At 34.8% G+C, this 19,522-nt stretch overlaps 1 protein-coding gene across 2 annotated transcripts in view; it reads right to left on the reverse strand.

Moving 5' to 3' along the window:
• Positions 1–19,522, reverse strand: part of COL4A5 (collagen type IV alpha 5 chain) — a 241,377-nt gene that overhangs the window by 86,479 nt on the left and 135,376 nt on the right. For both annotated transcript variants that reach the window (XM_087859697.1, XM_087859696.1), the window contains exons 11-24: positions 19,175–19,210; positions 19,045–19,086; positions 18,793–18,885; positions 17,512–17,565; positions 17,359–17,415; positions 17,068–17,112; positions 15,247–15,300; positions 13,615–13,656; positions 11,471–11,603; positions 6,131–6,304; positions 5,745–5,828; positions 2,176–2,268; positions 703–773; positions 215–406 (exon numbers count right to left, since the gene is read on the reverse strand). In XM_087859697.1, the coding sequence (XP_087715823.1) occupies positions 215–406; positions 703–773; positions 2,176–2,268; positions 5,745–5,828; positions 6,131–6,304; positions 11,471–11,603; positions 13,615–13,656; positions 15,247–15,300; positions 17,068–17,112; positions 17,359–17,415; positions 17,512–17,565; positions 18,793–18,885; positions 19,045–19,086; positions 19,175–19,210 (1,170 nt within the window). The remainder of the gene's footprint in view (positions 1–214; positions 407–702; positions 774–2,175; positions 2,269–5,744; positions 5,829–6,130; positions 6,305–11,470; positions 11,604–13,614; positions 13,657–15,246; positions 15,301–17,067; positions 17,113–17,358; positions 17,416–17,511; positions 17,566–18,792; positions 18,886–19,044; positions 19,087–19,174; positions 19,211–19,522) is intronic.

The following is a 19,522-nucleotide window of genomic DNA, read 5'->3' on the forward strand; positions in this document are numbered from 1 at the left end:
TACTCAATATAGTAATGGGTTAAGAAGATAAAACAACTGAGAGAAAAGAGTGGTAAAGAACCCCTACAATGTCAATAACAATGTACCATTACTACATACATTTACTTTCTTTTAAGCACTAATTGGTTATTCATCATAGCATCAGGCCCATCCTAGGAAATATCCCTAAGTAATAATTTGACATTACAGAACCAAGAATATCAAACCAACTCACAGGTTCTCCTTTGGGGCCAGGAAGCCCTGGCAGTCCATCCTGTCCAGGGGTACCGGGTAAACCAGGAAGCCCAGGGGCTCCTGGGGAACCCAACTCTCCCTTGTCACCCTTCATTCCTGGAAAAGTGAGGATGTCACCAGGATCACCTTTAGATCCAGGAAAGCCTGGAGGACCTGGAGCTCCTGGTATGCCCTGAGGGAAGAAAAAGAAAGAAGGGAAAAAGAAAAGAAAAAATCAGTTTCTTTTTTTTCCAACACATTTCTCTCTCCAGTTTATCCTATCAACCCACCCAATAACATTTAGTGTACAAAGCTAAGAACAAAGTGAGGCATGTGAGTCAGGGAGAGTCAAGGAATCAAAAACAACACAAATTAATAGAAGAACTAAATTTATTTTATTATGTATATCCACAAGAGAAAACCAAAGTGTAAATGGATTTCTTCTAGTTTTTTTTGTTGTTGTTGTTCTATAATATACTCAAAACTTACTGTTAATCCTTTGGGACCGGTTAGACCAGCATGTCCTTTTTCTCCCTTCTGTCCAGGGAAACCAAGAGATCCTAATACATGCACATACACACACACACACACACACACACACAATAATGTGAACTTTGACCCTGAGCCCCTGACAAAGCTCATATAAAAATCATCAAGTCAGGAAGTCAAGTTTTAAAATAACAACCCCATTCAATCATATTTAATAAGTCACATTTTTATTTTCCTATTTTATGCTCTCAAAATGAGCAAATCATCCTTTCTTTTAGGTGAATCTATACAATATTGTATCCTTAGGTGTTTCCAACTACAAAGCCTCTCAGAGCTCACAGCTACCAATTGCTAGGCACAGAGGTGCTAAGGCTCCTATAACCATCCTATTGCCAAGTGGAGAAAGAGATAAGGACACAGTCTGAATATCTTTCTTTGTTCTGACCTACACAAACTTCCCAGATCCTTAATGAGTCTTTTCTTTGGTTCACCACTTCACAAAATCTGGTTTATGAGAAACATTTGGTGCTCAAATACTAGAGGAAATATTACTAAAGAAGTGGTTCTCAAAATGGATCCCTCAAGCAGCTGTATCAGCATTACCTGGGTACTGGTTAGAAATGCTAATTCTTGGGCCCCCACCCCAGATCTACTGAATCAGAAAATTTGGGGATGAGACCCAGCAATATGGGTTTTTAACAAGTCCTCCAGGTAACACCGATGTACTCCCAAGTTTGAAAACCGCTGGACTAGAGGTACAAGGCTAGATTATTAATTTCCAGTGGCAGCTATAAGACCGGCTAAAAATCTATTTCCAAGTGCTAAATGAATTGGTTCCTTTGGCAGACATACTAGACAGAAAGGGAAGAAATCTGTCTACTCTCAGCCCTGACACAAACATAAAGTGTGATTTCAAGAGAATAAAATATTGGGATATCCCAAGAGGCAGTTGAGAGAGAGTTGTGGGTCTGATGGATAGCAAATACAACTTTGATTGGAAACAGGGAAGGAGGAGTTATATATATAGAAAGAGGAATATGGGCAGTTGGTTTCCAAACTACAGTAGAAGCCCTGTCCCTTGATGACAACACGTGATATATCCCCAAAGACTAGAAGCTCTGCCACTGGAAACTAAACTCAGGGGCCAGACATTATGAGCTTTTTCCCCAGATTTTTGGAAGAAAGAAGTGTGACTCTGTATGAGTTATTTTCCTCACTATATGGAAAACAGGGAAGATATTTTACTTGGAATAATATTGTCAAAAGTCTTTAATGGAAAGTATTGGTAGCTTCAGTTATTAGAAACAAGAGCATAATTTATTTCGTTGCAGAGAGAGGCATTTCATATTTAATTATTTATGGATATGAGAGACTTGCTATAAAATGAGAAACTGGCATCATTATAAAACTGAGCTCACTAAAATCTAGCCAAGAAATATTTTTAAAAGGTTGCCCTGAGGCAGAATGTTTTACCTGGAGGACCTGGAAGACCAGGCAGACCAGGTTGACCTGGAGGCCCTGAAACACCAGTTCCAATACAGTTGAAGCAGGTGTCACCTTTGTCACCTAGAGAAAAGCATATTGAGAAACGAATTTTACTCAAAGGGGTATATCTCTTTTAGATAGGTTCTAAAGAAATTAGCACCAAGGGACAAAATTCCTACCCAACAGTGTAGTTTAGAGAAGCCTGTATTAGAATAAACTCATTTGATAAATATTTGCCAAGTGCCTATTATTTGCCAAGTGCCTATTATTTGCCAAGTACTGGTTCCAGGTGTCTATGATATACTGGTAAACAAAACAGACAAAACAGGCAAAACAAACAAAACAGGCAAAAATTCATTTTGTTCACATTCTACCAGTGGAAAAGGTTAATGAACAATGAAGGTAACAAATTATTAACACACACACATATATATATATATGTATATATATATATTAGATAGATAGATAGATAGATAGATAGATAGATAGATAGATAGATATCAAATGGTGTTATGTTTATAGAAAAAATACACCTGGGTAAATGCAACTGGACATGCTAGGGATGAGTGGCAGGTTATAATAATAGGGTGATCAAATGAGATGAAGATATATGATAAAAAAAAAAGGATGTGGCATGTGCCTAATGAATGTAGAGGTACTCTAGGAAGAAAGAATAGCCATTTTTGGCCTATTCAAGAAACATCAAGGAGACAAGATTGCTGGAGTAGAGAGAGGAAGGGGAAGCAGGTCAGACAGTTCACTGGCTATAATAAGCGGCATATCATAAAATGTCACATAGGCCACCATAAAGCCTGGTTAAGAACTGGTTAGATTCTGGGTATATTTGCAAGTAGAGCTCACAGGATTTTCTCACAGATCATACATGGAATACAAAAGAAAAAGAGAATCAAAGGTGATTCCAAGGTTTTTAGCCCAAGCAACCAAAAGGCTAGGGTCACCTGCATTTAAAAAAGGGAAAACATAAGTGGTAAAATTATGGGGGAGGAGGTAGCAGAAATCGGGACTTTAACTTAATCAAGATGTCAAGTTCGAAATGTTGAGTAGACAGTTGGATATACTAATCTAGAGGAAAAGACTTATATCTGGACAGGAGACATAAAATTGAAAGTCACTGGCAAATAGGTGGTATTTAAAGTAATGACAGTGCTGAATGAGTTCAAATACAGAAGAGGAACAAGGACTAAAATATTCGGGGCATTTCAAAGTTAAATGTTGGGTAGATAAATTTAAAATACATATGGAAATCCAAATTAAGCCAAGACTTACTATAAAGCTACAATAATTTAGTCGAGCATTGGTGGAAGGAGAAACAAATAGAACAATGAACAAAATAGAGAGGTCAGAAATAGACTCATACATATTAGTGTCATAAGATTTACAACAAAAGTGCTAATGCAATTCATTGGAGAAATGATGGTCTTTTGCACTACAATACTGAGTTAACTGGATACCCATATGGGAAAAAACTTTGATGCTTGCTTCAAACTATACACAAAAATTACTTGAAGACAGATGAAAGATCAAAATGTAAGTCAAAACGATAAAGCTTCTAGAAGAAAACACACAGAAATATCATCAGGATCTTGGGATAAGCAAAAATTTCTAAAACAGAACATAAATAACACTAAACCATAAAAGAGGACATTAATGATTGGATTTCTTTTAATTAATAACTTATGCTAAAAAATACCATGAGTAAAAAACCAAGTCACAGAACAGGAGAAGATAGCTATGATACATATATCCAACAACCTAATAAAAAATAGGAAAAAGGCACTTTACAAAAAGAATATACGAACTATAAGGAAAGAGGCTCAGCATCAATAAGCCATCTGGTAACAGGAAACTAAATCCACTTTGGAAAAACTGTTTGGTGATCTATGGAAACAAAACCTGCACCTACACCTATAACCCAGCAATTCCATTCCCAGGTATATACACAACAGAAATGAATGCTTATGTCCTACAAAATATATGTATAAGAATGTTCACAGCAGCTTTACTTATACTAGCCCTAGACCAAATGTCCATTAACATTAGAATGAATATTTAGGTATATTCATACAATGAATACCAAAGAGCAGAGAAAAATATTACTCCAAACAAAAATATAGTTAACCTACAGACATAATAGTGAGCAAAAGAATCAGACACAAAAATCATACAGTATGGGCTCCATTGTATGATTCCATTTATATATGGAATTCCATTTATACAAAGTTCAAGAATAAGCAAACTAATGTATGATAGAAGATAAAATAGTGGTTACCTTTGGGAGTGCTGACTAGGGGGCAAAAGAGTCTTCTAGAGTCCTGGAAAAGTTCTACATTTTTCATGGGAGATTATATAGATACACTGATACACATATAAAGAGAACGAGATATAGAGAGACAAATATACAGAAAGGGATATATATAGACATAACTCTCTCTATCACTACCTCTATATCTAATATATATAATAGTCCAAGGAGGTATGAAGAAAATCAGGACAAGTGAGGAAAGTGTTTAAAAATGGAAAAATACGAGTAAAAAATGAACTGAGACTTGATACTTGGGTTAGTAGGGTATAGGCTGCTGGTGACTTGGACAAAAATAGCATCTATGGAGTGATGGATTTAGGGGACTAAAATCATGATTGGAATGAAGAGTATCCAGAGATAGTGAGTAGAAAATTCTGGAGGAGTTTTGCTGCAATGGGAGCAGAGGCCGAAAGCGGGATCTGGCAGCGGAAGTAAGATTATGATAAGGTATTTTTTAGATGGGTGAAAAAAAGTATATTTGTATGTTGCCAGGAGTGATCCATAAAAGGGAAAAATTGACAATGTGGGAGAGCCAGGAATTTCTGGAATGAAATCCTTGGGAAAACAAGAGGAAATGGAATCTATTGTACAAATAGAAGAATTGGCTTTAGATAGGAGCAGTGATAGTAATAGGCAGGAAGGCAGAGTATATGTGCACAGATGCGAGTAGGTGGGTAAATGTGGTAGTTGTAATGCGTGAAAATTCTTTTATTGCTTTAGTTGGTCAGTGAAAGAGAAAGCAGGTCAGACTCTTGACATGAGGATGGAAGAGGAGGTGTTAAAAATTTGAGGAGGGAAGAGAAGGCATAGGCTCAGAAGATGTGGTGATTTGGAATTACTAAAACTAGGCTTCTGTTCCAAGTGAGTACAATGAAGTGAGAGGAGAGTGAAGGAGGCAAGGGTTTATACATGGAATTGTTTACAATGATTGATCTTGGGATTTAAAGGTTAAGAGGGAAGAAAGGACATCAAAAGGTTGAGGGAGAGTCAAAGTTCATAGGTATCAGTGAGGCTGAAGTAATATTGGAGTCAGGTTATTATAGGTAGGGAGCTAGAAAGGATACAGCAGTCAGAAAATGGGATTCATGAAATCAAGATTATGGAAGTGTGCACTACTGGTGATGAGATGGTCTTGGGAGGAAGACCATGACAGTGAGTGACTGAGGTAGAGTGGAGGATATAGGGCATTGGCTGAAGATCTGGGAGAATGAAGGAATGATTATGGGGGTCAAACCTTTCACTCCTTGTTCTCCTTGGAGTCCTCTATCACCTGGAGATCCCGGAGGGCCTGGAGGGCCTGCTTCACATATCTCATCACCTGAGACAAGATAAAGAATAACAAACTAATTGTGAAATATCTAGAAGACTAAACAAAAAGAAAGCTTGACAGGTTAGAAAAAAAGATCTATTTTCAGTTACTTCTCTGCAGTAACACAACTACCTATAAGCAAAAGGAAGATATAATATTGGTGATAATTTGAAGAGAAAATTTAAACATCAAAGAATCACCAAAAATCAAAAGTAGAGGAAGCAGTAGAATAATGCCAACCTTCAGCTAGATTCACTTACAAATGAAAACAAAACAAAACCCACAGAATTTAGGAGAAAAGTATAGCCTACTAGGAGGGATGTGAGGGCCAGGAGGGCCAGGAGGCCCTGGAAGTCCAGGAGCCCCAGGCTGTCCATCAAGTCCAGGAGATCCAGGAATAGAAATTCCAGGTGGACCTTCATCACCTTTCTGGCCCCTTTCTCCAGGAAAGCCAGGGGGGCCAGGAGGACCTGTAACTGCAGTTCCTAAGATAAAAAAAAATTAAAGTGATTGAAATTATTTTAGAGATATTACTTTAGTTCTCAATGAGACATAAATAATGATAAGATCTTCCTTTAATATATAATGCCAGTTATGTTCTTACTTTTTCTATGAGAATCGACAACTGGAAAAGCATGAAAAAGTTTTAAATAATGTAAGTACCAGTCTGAGTGTAAGAAAGAATAATTGAAGGTAGCTTTACTACTTTTGAAAATGTACTAATAACCCTCTACCTGCTCTTCTTTGATGCTATTATCTTTTTTTTTTTTGATGTTATGATCTTTGAATCTAAGAAATACTAGAAAGACATTGGCAAGAGAAAAAGAGGCATCTCAAAGTTTTCATGCAAACATGGCTCTACTTCTGGACATTCTTCTGCACTATCTATTCCTGTACCATAAACACATCTTTTTATAATAAAAATAATCATTATAATTATAAATGATTTGAATAATGTTTTCAAAACTGCTAAGGAAAATATACCCATCTTTGTTCTTTTTAAAAACCATCTTCATAATGATGTACTGTAAGTGGGCTAATTGAATTTAAATTAAAAAAAAAAGAAAATGCTTCTACCTTTATGAAAGATGTTAGTTGAAAAAATAAATAAAAACCATCTTTACTAGACTTAGAAATTTATCTTCTGAATGCATATTAGAACCAGTTTGTCAGTTTCATTTTTAAAAAATACTGGAATGTTGAATGAGATTAATTTGAATTTAAAGATTAAATTTTGGTAGAATCACCTGTTTATAATATTGAGTTCTCATATCAAGAAATTAAGTATATCTCTCCACTTATTTATTAATTTTACATTATTTAATGATATCTTATAGAATTCTGAAAAAAGTTCTTACACATCTTTTGTTTGGTTTATTCATGGGTTAATTTGATTACTACTGTGAATTTTATTGCTATCACTATTGTTAACCGGATTTCTTTCTCATATGTTTAATTTTTTACTGCCGGTGAACAGAAAGGCAAATTATTTAAGGATTGCAACTATCATATCTGGCCACCTTGCAAACATTCTAAGTTCTGGTAATTTGTCATTTGATTATTTTAGGCTTTCTAGGTAGATTATAATAGGGTTTGTGAAAAACTAAAATTTGCAGTTTTGTTCCATCCTTACAACTCTTTTTTCTTCCAGACCTAGTGTACTGGCTGGTCTCTCCAGTGTAAGGACAAAAGGTATAGGCAACTCTTGAGTATGTGTATCTTATTTTTGACTTGCATGAGAATGTTCCTGATGTTTTACCACAAAAGTATGACATTTACTGTATAGTACTGTACTTCCTATATGAAGCAGATAGCTTCATCAAGTTCCCTTTTAACTTAGTTTGATAACTTTTTTACCTTTTAAAAATTGAATGGGTATTGAATTTTATTGACTGTTTTCTTTGTAACTTTTGGCCTAGTCTCTTTTAATCTGTCAATGTAGTCAATTACAGTAATGTTGAACCACCCTTGCAATCTTAGGGTAAAATCTAGTTGGTCATATCATCATATTATTTAATATACTACTGAATTGATTTGCTAATATTTTATTTAGGATTGTTGTTTCTACATTCATAAATGAGACTGAATTATTTCTAGTGCTATCTCCTTGGTGGTTTGCTATCAATGTTATTAAATAAAATGTCCTTTTTTTAAAAAAACATGTTCTTTTTTTTTTTTTTAAAGATTTTATTTATTTATGTGACAGAGACAGCCAGCGAGAGAGGGAACACAGCAGGGGAGTGGGAGAGGAAGAAGCAGGCTCCCAGCGGAGGAGCCTGAGGTGGGACTCGATCCCGGAATGCAGATGCCCAACGACTGCGTCACCCAGGCGCCCCTAAAAAACCATGTTCTGAAAAAGTTTGTAAAATATCAGAATTACTTGCCCAACAACTTAGTAGAATTCATCCACAAAATTATATAACCAACCATAAAATGTTTTTTCATGGAAATCCTTAACATTTCCAAATCTTCCATGGCAATTAATCTACTTAGTTTTTTTTTACTTTCTCAGGAAAATTTTAGTAATTTGTGTTTTTTGTTTCATGAGGAATGCATATTTCATTTAGAATTTCCAATAGATTGATAGAATTTTATAGTTTTCTTGTAATTTAAAAAAATTAATTGTATTTATGGTAATAATATTTTCTTTATTGATATTAATTGTGCCTTCTCTTGCTTTTCTCTTGATCATATTTTATTCTTATTTTTACCTTTATCAAGTTTTTCCTTCTATTTTGTTTATGCTTATTTCAGTTCTTATTATTTTTTCGAATTAGCTCATTTATTTTTAGTATCTTTAATTTTGTGATAAATTAAGGATACCACTTTGGCTATGTTTAATAAGTTTTGATACAAGGTTGATTTGCATTTAGTCATTTCCATTTGTTTCTTCCTTACCTCCAAAGTTATTTACATATATGCAGATTTGGGGGGGGCACCTGGGTGGCTCAGTCAGTTAAGTGTCCAACTCTTGGTTTCAGCTCAGGTTGTGATCTCATGGGTAGTGCGATCCAGCCGCACACCAGTCTCCTGCTCAGTGGTGAGTCTGCTCCAGTCTGCTCTAAGATTTCCTCCTTCTGTCCCCACCCCCACTTGTGCCCCTGTGTCTGTGTGTGTGCGTGCACCTCCTCTCTCTGTCTCTCAACAATAAATAGATAAATCCTTAAAAAAAAAAATAAAAGATTTTTTCTGATCTAGTAGAGTCGATTTTTGTAACTTTCACTAAGTTTGAAAAGAATGTATATTCTCTGCTGCATACAGCTTTTCTTTCTCCCACATATGCAGCCTGATTGTTTTGCTCAAATCATTTATATCCTGATTTATTTTTCACCTCCTTAATATGTCAGGGATTTACCAATTTATCCCTTGTAGTTTATCAATTTTTACTTTATATATTCAAAGTTGTATTTTTAGATGTATAAAGTTTCATGATTTGTCTATATCTGTCCATATGAAATGTCTCTCTTTTTAATGTACTTCTTGAATTGAATTCTATTTCATACTATATTAGAACTGTCAAACCAGCTTTCTTTTAGATAGCACTTGCCTAATATCTTTCAACTGCTTTAAAATTTTTTATGTCCTTTTACTTTATCTTTTTTTAGTAGGTAAAAATGAACCTTTATTTTTAAAAATTACTTTTTTTATTACATGCATATCTTTTTTTATAATAATATTTTTAATTATATTATGTTAGTCACCATACAGTACATCCCTGTTTTTTGATGTAAAGTTCCATGATTCATTAGTGCATATGTCCTTTTACTTTAAATAGGCCTATTATGCACAGTATATATTTTTATTTCAATTTTATTTTAGTTTTTGTCTTTTAATCAGTGCTTAGGCCTTTCACATTTATTGGAGTTACTGGTTTATTTTTCACTTCTTGTCATCTTATATTTTATTTTCTATTTACCAAAGTTTGTCTGTGTCTGTTTTGTCCCAATTCTAACTTGTATTATGTAGATCCAGACTTTTGGTCATTTTCTTTTCTCAAAGGTATGTAAGTCATGCATTTTATTCATTTTCTTCTCCAGTGGTTACTACTAAAATTTTGACCTATGTACTTAAACTTACATTTTTCTAAAAACTTATAGAGTTAGAAATATTAGTATTCTCTCTCTCTAATAAGACCAAAAAAACTGTATGATTGACTTCCCCCTCTTCTCTCTGTATCCCTACATCCTATGATAATAACGTGTATAATTATAGTTCCACAAAATATCTTTCTTAACCATTGGTTCTTGTATCTTACCCATTCCCACCCCCAAGTTCATCCTGAATTCACTTCCTCCTTCTTAGACTAAACCCTCCAGTAACTATTTTAGAGAAGTTCTGGAGGTGCTAAACTTTCTAAGTATCCTATATTCACACTACGATAACAGTTTGATGTAATACAGAATCCCAAATTCATAGTTATTTTTCTTCATCACTTTGAAAATGCCTCAATATCTTCCTCTGACTCTCATTGCTTTGTAGGTGGTCTGCCTTTTCCTTCAGATAGTTTTTAAGAGGTTCTTTTTATCCTTAAATTCTAAAATATCCCTACAATATGTCATTATGTATTTGTGTATTATTATTATCTTACTCTTGCTTGGTAATTCATACACCATTTCATAGGGACTCATGTTTTCTTTCAGTAAATAGAAGTTCTCAGTCATTAATTTTGCAAATATTGCCTGTTGTCCCATTCTTTCCTCTCTGAACTCCTTCATGGTAAATTTTGGAACTTCTAGGTTTATCCTTTATGTCTCTTAATTTTTCTTTCATGTGATATAATTCTATAACTTTTTTGCTGCATCCTAGGAGAATTCCTTATCTGAATTTTCTAGACATAGTATTGTTTAGTCTACTATCTTGAAATTAGAAATTCAAAGCGTATACTTAGAATGAAGTGGGACCCACATTTATTCTTTCTCCTTGGGAGATCACTGTCACTCGTCTCATCATGTTAATATTTCATTAGTCAAATTTTTGAAGGGTAGGGAACAATAATTTATTAAACATATATGTTTTCCAGGTGCTATGCCAGATGCCTTTTCATATTTTACATAAATCCATACTATCTCTTCATTTTAGAGAACATCCAAATAAACATGCTAGACAAGGGTGGTGGTACTCAGTCTTCGGCCAAATTAGAAATGCTCTACTGTATTGTGTATCTTCAATAAGGGAACTATATAATGCTCAGTACTGAGCCACCAAATTTTATTGCAGTGCAAAATCACTATGGGGATTTCTAAGTAGATATTTCTGGAATTCTAAGTGGATAGTGCCATTTACTGTTTTAATACAGGAAATCTTATAAAACTAGGCATTATTAGAATAGCATTCCCTTCCATAGCAGCATGAAAAATATAATGGTTATTTTTTGGATTACAGAAACATTGGGTGCAATTTATTAATAATAAAAGGTAGAAATGGTATTTTTAGGGTAAAAGAGAACTATCCAATGGACTTGGCTTTTTTTTTTTAAAGTACAGGTGAGAAATTTGGTGAGAAAGGCTATAGTAAGAGTTGAGAAGCTTCTGTCAATTAAAAAATACTCATGTCTTCTACTTCCATCCTCATCCTGGAACTAGTATAATACTGGACATGTGGATTAGTAAAGATGCTATAAACACAAGAACATTAAGTACAGTCTCTTTTACCTGGAGGTCCAGGAAGACCAGGTGGACCTTGTATTCCAGGAAATCCTCGCTGTCCTTTTTCTCCAGGAAAGCCAGGTAACCCAATGTTTCCTTTTTCTCCTACAGTTACACCGGTCCCAGGCCTAGGAATCACCTTTATTATGAAAGAAAAAAATAAAGGAACTCAAAGAGGAAGACGCCTGTTCTAAAAATAATCTAGCAGCTACATATGATTACAGTGCCATCATTTTCACAAAGCCCTTGAATGCAAAATCATCAAGACTACTACACAGATTGAGTCACATTCCATATCACTTCTATCCTTCAACTGATTAGAAACTGTAATAATAATAATAATAATAATAATAATAATAATACCACTCTCCTGAGCCCCAGGCTTACAGAGCTAGAATTATTTTTGATGTCTCTTATTACATTCAATTCATTCCAGTTACCTAAGCCTGATAATTCTTTACTGAAAATGTCTCTAATTTGCCTCCTTCTTTCCTGTTGCCACAGCTACTATGCCCATCTCACACTTGGACTAAGAGAAGCACCTCAGAGCTTCTCCCCTTCAATCCAAATCTACTGCTAGGATATGCTTCCTCAAAAATCAATTTCTCTGTGTTAGCTATCCTATTTAAGGACTCAAAATTGCCCAGTACTTCTTACTATGTCTGATGCTACTTTTCACCCTGGACTCTGTCAAATCTCTTCTCACTTCCAATACCTCTCTCACCTATTTCATCTCCTGTTATTTCTAGTAGTGTAGTTTTAGGAGAGTGAGGTCTGTCTGATTATAACAACTTCATGCATCTTGCACATTCTTGCCTTTCGCTCTGAATACGCCATTTAAGATATCTATAATGCCTTCTCCCAATCTTTCCCTTTATCAACCCACATTTCTTTCTTCCTCTAAAACAAAATAAACTCATCTCTTTCAGGAGGGCTTTATTGATTAGAATCAACTAACTGATCATTCCTTTTCTCTTGGTCTCCTTAGAATCTCAGTGTCTAAAGAATTTCATGTTAAATAATTGAAATATAAAGAAACTGATCTTATAGAGCTATAATGATAATTAAGCTTTAGATTTAAGGGACTGCTGGACTTAAGTACAAATCAACACCTACTAGCAAAGTGCAATATTTCATCCTAGTTCTATTGGATAAAAGAAATATTCAGACAAAAGGAGACTGAAAGTTGTGGGACCTAGAATGGAGATGATAGTTCAAAAGGGAAAGTGGGCTGCTGGGTAGGACTGCATTCTCAAAATTTCCATTTCTTCTGATATTTATAAGAACGTTATAATCTCATTTTACAAAGGAATTACTTCTCAGAGAACTAAAATTCTGACTTTAAAATGAAGTGAATAAAAATTGTCTAAGATCTTTAAGTATATTTTCATTAGATTTGTTAAGTACTAAGTAGCAATATCTGAGACGATGGACAGAAAGAATTAATGTTATTCAAACGTCTGAACATGTAGACCTTATGACACTTGCACATTTGCAGATTCAGTACAGTATAAAACCAAGAGTCTTACCAAATTTCAATCAAAGGAAAGCCAGTATGTCAAACTGTAACAATGATATTTTATTCTTACTAAGATTGGAAATATATTTGACCTAAATTTCATGGTGAACGCAAACATGACAAAATCTGTAAACCCCCTAATTATTCTTTCATAGAGCAGTTTCCTACATTTGATTAAGAGCCCCTAGAAAGCACATACCCAAGGAAGAAAGAGGTGTGAATCAGACAATTACAAATTGAGAAAACCTATTAAGACCAAATCCAGCTTTCCAGAGCTCTGCAGGGGAAAGGGCCAATCCCTTGTTTCCCAAGTTTCTTTTATTAAACCTTTACAAGCAACACTTGCACCACCTGCTGGTTATTTGAGAAATAATTTGGCAATCATGATGCAAAACAACCCAATGCCATAATTTTGGATCTTTACTATGGAGAAGTAATATAAAGGCAAAACAATACAAAGACTTTGAGGTCATCATTACTGAGGTTTTTAGATGTAGACTTTTAAGTCAGTAAAAGTTACTAATGACTTGAAATTTTGTGTTCTATGAGGAAAAGGTACAGAGGATATTAAGGCACAAAAATAAAAATCCATTCATAAATTTGATAAATGGAGACTAAAAAAAAAACTTACAAGTCCAGGAGGCCCAGTTGGGCCAATGTCACCTTTTTGGCCCTGTTTAATACAAGTGTAAAGTAGATTAGTAAAAATCACATGAAAACATCAATTTCCTTAAAAACATAGCAGATAACTAAGTTTCATAAAGACCCAGGAGTCCATAATAAAATATCTCAAAGAGAAACACAACTTGAGGTAATGAGATGGTACTGAAATAAGCCTAGGAAGACCCGTGATATTGTCTCAGATTTACTAGCTACATGATTTTGATCAAATCAATTAATTTATCTGCTTTATTATATGGACCAGACTTCCAAGGTATGTCTAGATCCAACATCCTTTGATTTTAAGATTCCTATTTTCTAGCAAAGTATAAATACTCTATAAAGAAGATACTGAAAAAAAATTGGCACCACAAGAATCAGTTAAAACCATTTTATTTTTTACATTAAGCCATGTTTCTTTTCATAAAACTTGTCGAGAGCATAAATTTAGTGTTATTTCCATTAGTGACAGATATTTTAGAGCTGATGGACTTAACTATAATCAGGAACAGCTAATTAATTATAATTGCTTTTGTGAGTTTCCTCTTAGAAACTAATGAAAGACAAATTCAGAGACAAAATGGTTACTCTAAACCAGTAGCTACAACAGCATGAAAAACACAGTATGCAACTGTTATTCTACTGGCCGAGACCCAAGGATAGAGGTCTCTCTCAGCCCTCTATTCTTGTTCTAGACTTGTTCATAGGAACTCTTCATCTATCTAAAAGCTTCATTTAGTTTAAAGATTTACTTGATCCTATCACTTTACTTACTACTTGAAAAAAAAATCCTGTTCTCTATTTATTATCTTCCTTTATTCTGGCTGTGCCTCTTAGTCCAAGCTTGAAGTTGGATCTAGTTTAGAGATAACCACCATTAAAACATGCGCCCTCTGGGTACATTCAAGTTTGTAAAACCTTTTCCTCCTTGCCTGCAAAACAAAGCTTTTCAGTATTGGTTTTCATATAAAGCAATTGGAGATCACAGAGATTGGAAAACTGGATATTTTGTGGTCTGCTATAAATAAATAAGGGAAATGTGTGCTTCATACATTCTTTCAAAGCCACCTTTTTTTTTTCATAGTCACTTTTAAAATAGATAACTAAATAAATGACTTCCAGTCAGGCCATATCGCCAAACGAGAGGAAAAAAAAAGTGACAAAGAATTAGCCACAGACTTTCAGACAATAACCGCACAGAGAATGGAAATGTTTAGTGGAGACATTCTAAATTCACAGCTACAAGCCTTTTTAGCATGAGGACCTCACTAAAATAGTGCCGAATCCACTTTCTAGAGAACAAAAGTTTTGCCAATACATGCTCAAAATGAAGGCACCAACTTTTCACAAAGGAAATGCTAAAGTCAAACAATTCTTCATGGATTTCTACCACATAGATTGTGATTTAGGACAATGAATGAAAATTTAGAGGAAATGATACAAAAGAAAAAGGAGCAACACCAAAAGATGAATAAAGAAGGTATGTTTTGAATACAAAAGCTAGTTATTAAGAAATTTTTTCATTTAGAACTCAACCTTGGAAGAAAAAAGGATTATGTTAAGTAGAATACAACCAGTCACTTCAAAGTATTAAAATTCTTACCTTTTCTCCATCCCTTCCTGGTTCACCAGGGTAACCAGGATCACCAGGCAAACCCTTTAAAATATAGAGATCAGGGTGACATCAGCAAAAATGGTGGAGTAAGGATGTTCAAACACCCTCTGCTCCATAAACACAACAAAGAACATTGGCAAAAATGGTCACAGTCAACTTTTTTAGAACATTAGAAATTAACCAAAGGCTTGTAGCAATCCAGGAAGTATTTGTTGGGGAAAACAAAATGACTTAATCTTGGTAAGAACACAGAGCTTTGTAGCATTTTAATTTGCTCTACTCCCATCAACCTTCCTCAGCCACATGGTAACCTTGAAAACCAACAGCTCACAGTCAAGGTGAAAACCAGCAGCCTGGGAGCAAACGCAAGTGAAAGAACCGGGATGGAGTTTCTTCAAAGACCCACTCCCAAAGAGTTGTCATTATTTGACCTGTCTGGTGACTATCTTTATTTGACCTGACTTGAGTTCTCCCAGTGAAAACAGAGAACAGCTTTTTCCCTGAAGATATCTGTCAAAAACAATCAGAGGCAATTATTGACCATCATGGCTGCCTAAATCATGAAACAAAGACCAATTGTTCCCCAAAAAGCCAGGAGTTAAGGTCCTGAATTTACCTCCCCTTAAACCATTCTATGTTAATTTGTGATTCTAGAGTTCACAAACTGAGGACTGCTTGTTTAGCAAAATCAACTGGCAACCAATTTATCTGATTTTAATACTTCCAACTTCCAAGCTTGTTAAGAATTATCCCTTCTTCAGAGTGGTCTACAAAATTTCATCAAATTTTCTGTTCTTGAAAACCTCTTTTAACATCTACTGTGTATACGATACTGAGACTGCTTGAAATAATGTTCCTAGACTTGCACGTTTTTATGTTCCTCTTTATTTTGTAGTAATTAGAATGATCTGTCAAAACTTTTATTGAAAAACTTATGTTCACACAAAATACTGTATGTGAATGTTTTAAGCAGTTTTATTCATAATGGCCAAAACCAGAAACATCCAAATTGTCCTCCAGTGGATAAATGGATAAACAAACCTTGGTACATCCCTACAAATACTACTCAGCAATAAAAGGAATGACCTATTGACATATAGTACAATGTATTATGCTGTGTGAAAGAATCCTGATTCAAAAAGCTATATACAATATGACTCCATTTAAATGACATTCTGGAATAACGAATATCATAGGGATAGAGAACAGATCAATTGCTTCCAGGAGCTTTGGGTGGTAGGGAGGGGAGAAGATGACTACAAAAGAACATTGGGGGAACTTTTGAGGGTGATGGAACTGTTTTTTATTTTAAAGCTGATTATACACTGTAGTGTTTGCCAAAACACACAAAACTGTATACTGAAAATGGTTCATTTTACTGTATACAAGTTATATCTCAATAAATCTGACTTAAAAATCTGAACTTTGGGGGCGCCTGGGTGGCACAGCGGTTAAGCGTCTGCCTTCGGCTCAGGGCGTGATCCTGGCGTTATGGGATCGAGCCCCACATCAGGCTCTTCTGCTATGAGCCTGCTTCTTCCTCTCCCACTCCCCCTGCCTGTGTTCCCTCTCTCTCTGGCTGTCTCTATCTCTGTCGAATGAATAAATAAATGAAATCTTTAAAAAAAATCTGAACTTTGTTTTTTAACAAAGAAATTTTAAATTCATATTCAAAAGAGAAAGTGTAATTTCCATTTATAGTAACTATTTCCAAACCCAAGCCTGTTTGCCATCCTGCTTCTCTACAACCACATACAAATGTTGCTATTTTGGGGGATGAGGTGAAGGGAATGGGCTTTATCTACTCACTGGAATTCCTGGTTGGCCATTCTCTCCATCTTTGCCCGGTTTACCCTATAAGATTCAAAGAAATGCAAGAATATAAATTTGTTATTTGGGGAGTATGAGATTAAAGAATGTAACAAGCTTTATTCCTGCCTTGGACTATTAAGTAGACTTTTCGGACTTCAATATTATAATAAATAAATAAATATGACATTTTGAGACAAAGAAAGTGGGATTTAAGAAATTACACACACACACACACAAACACACATTTAAAAATCTTTTGCAAAGAGAATTCGTAGTCATAACACTTACTCTTTTGCCAGGCTCTCCTTGCTCACCCTTCTCACCTTTCACACCACCTGGAGGACCCTGTACACACAAAAGTAGTTTTACTCTGGTTCATGGAGTGCTACATATCAATACCAATTTACATTAAATGACACTAAAGAATTTTAGGTGACTTACTGGAGGACCACGTATCCCTGGAGGTCCAGGAGGCCCTCGGTCACCAGGAAGTCCCTACACAGTAGTAGGGGAAAGGAAAGCAACATTAATACTAGAGCTAGCTAAAAACACTTTTAACAAGCTGAACTACAGACTCAGGCAGTATAACCAAAGATAACAGGATGTTTCTAATTCAAAGTTGAAATCTGCTAGGCAAAAGAACCAAGAGCCATCTTTGCTTACTTCAGTTCATTTCTAATGTATGTACAAGCTGAGTTTTGAGGTAAATAAAAAGACAACACTTAAAATGAAATTATTAATGATACATTTTATAAAAAGCAAAAACTAGGAGATATAGGTGCTATATAACACATATACATTTTGGCAGAGAATTAAATGACCCAATCCATATTGATGGTAGAGTTTCAGTACAATTTGTCCTTTATACTTTCTTATCAGCATTCAAGTGAAACAACAATGTACACACTTTGTTCAAGGGTGGATTACTATGCTATAAAAGATATGTATGATCTCATCTACTCTAGTAGAAGCAAGGTATCAGACAATTATTTCTAAACACAACAAGGGTTTATAGAGTAATACCATCTTTCTCTTTGTATATCAGTGAAATGTAGAGAAGAGAGGCATCTAAGACAATGACCACCGACCTTACCATGACCTAATTTCATACATGAATGCATTATTCATAATAGCCAAAAATGTAAACAATCCAAATGTCTATCAACTAATAAATGGATAAACAATATGTAGAATATTCACATTTGGGAACATTATTCAGCCATACAAAGAAATGAAGTACTGATAGATGCTACAATATGGAAGAACCTGAAAACCTACTAAGTAGAAGAAGCCAGACACAGACCACCATATAGTGTATGATTCTATTTATGTGACGTGATCAGAGTAGGCCAATCTACAGAGCCAAAAAGTGTATTAGTAGTTGCCTAGGGCTGAGAGTTTGGGGAGAAATGAAGAGTGACAACAAACAGGTATGGGGTTTTGGAGGGTGGCTGATGAGAATGTTCTAAAATTACACTGTAGTCATGGTCTCACTACCCTGTGAATATACAAAAAAAAAAAATGGAATTATATACTTTAAATGGGTGAATTGTATGGTATATAAATTATATCTCAATAAAAGCTCCTTAAAATTTAATTATCTCAAATCCTTGTTATTTTTAAAATACCTTCACATATAATTATATTCCAGCTTATAATGCATTTTAATGAAATGCTGCTGTTATAGCAAAATGTTCGTTGATTTCCTCTCTACATACTCACCTGATCTCCTTTCTGAAACTCTACATCAATTGGTCTTTTCTGTTCACTGATCTGTCCAGGTGGCCCAGGGGGGCCCTGAAGACCTTGCTCACCCTGTTTGCAAGATTCAATAAGAAAGTAATATTTCATAATTTACACAGACAATAATATAAAATGTAAGCTAAGTCAGTTGCAAGAAGCAGAAAGACGAGCTCAAATGATGAGAAAAGGAGAAAACTGAGGGCTGAATAATCAACATTTTTCTTTACTCACCTTTTCACCCTTGGGTCCCTGGAAATTTAAGCCCATATTCCCCTGAAGAGAGAGGTTTTAGTTAAAATCTCATTGACACTAACAGAAAGAATTCACACCAAATAAAAAATGTAAAGAAAAAGAAAATCACCTTTGGTCCTGGAAGTCCTGGTGGACCAGGAGGGCCCTAAGAATAGAAGACACAGAAAAGGAAAAAAGGGATATATTAATAAGTTTACTAAAAATTATTTGGTTTCAAAATAATTATTTGGTTTTATAAAAAAACAAGGACTGAAAAAGCCCTTGAAAATACTATATTCCCATTTTTTTCTCACATTTAAATTGATTTTAACAAACTAGATGAACGTGGAGACTTCCTGTGACAGCATACAAGTGCACAGGGGAAGAAAAACTAGGATATATGCGGGCAGAGGGGTAACATCAGTACCAAAAATCAATATAAAAGTTAATCTCAACCAACATATCAAATTTCTCATAT

The sequence above is a fragment of the Ursus americanus genome, chromosome X (genome assembly GCF_024610735.1).
Source record: "Ursus americanus isolate L20-20 chromosome X, mUrsAme1.1.p, whole genome shotgun sequence".
Taxonomy (NCBI): domain Eukaryota; kingdom Metazoa; phylum Chordata; class Mammalia; order Carnivora; family Ursidae; genus Ursus; species Ursus americanus.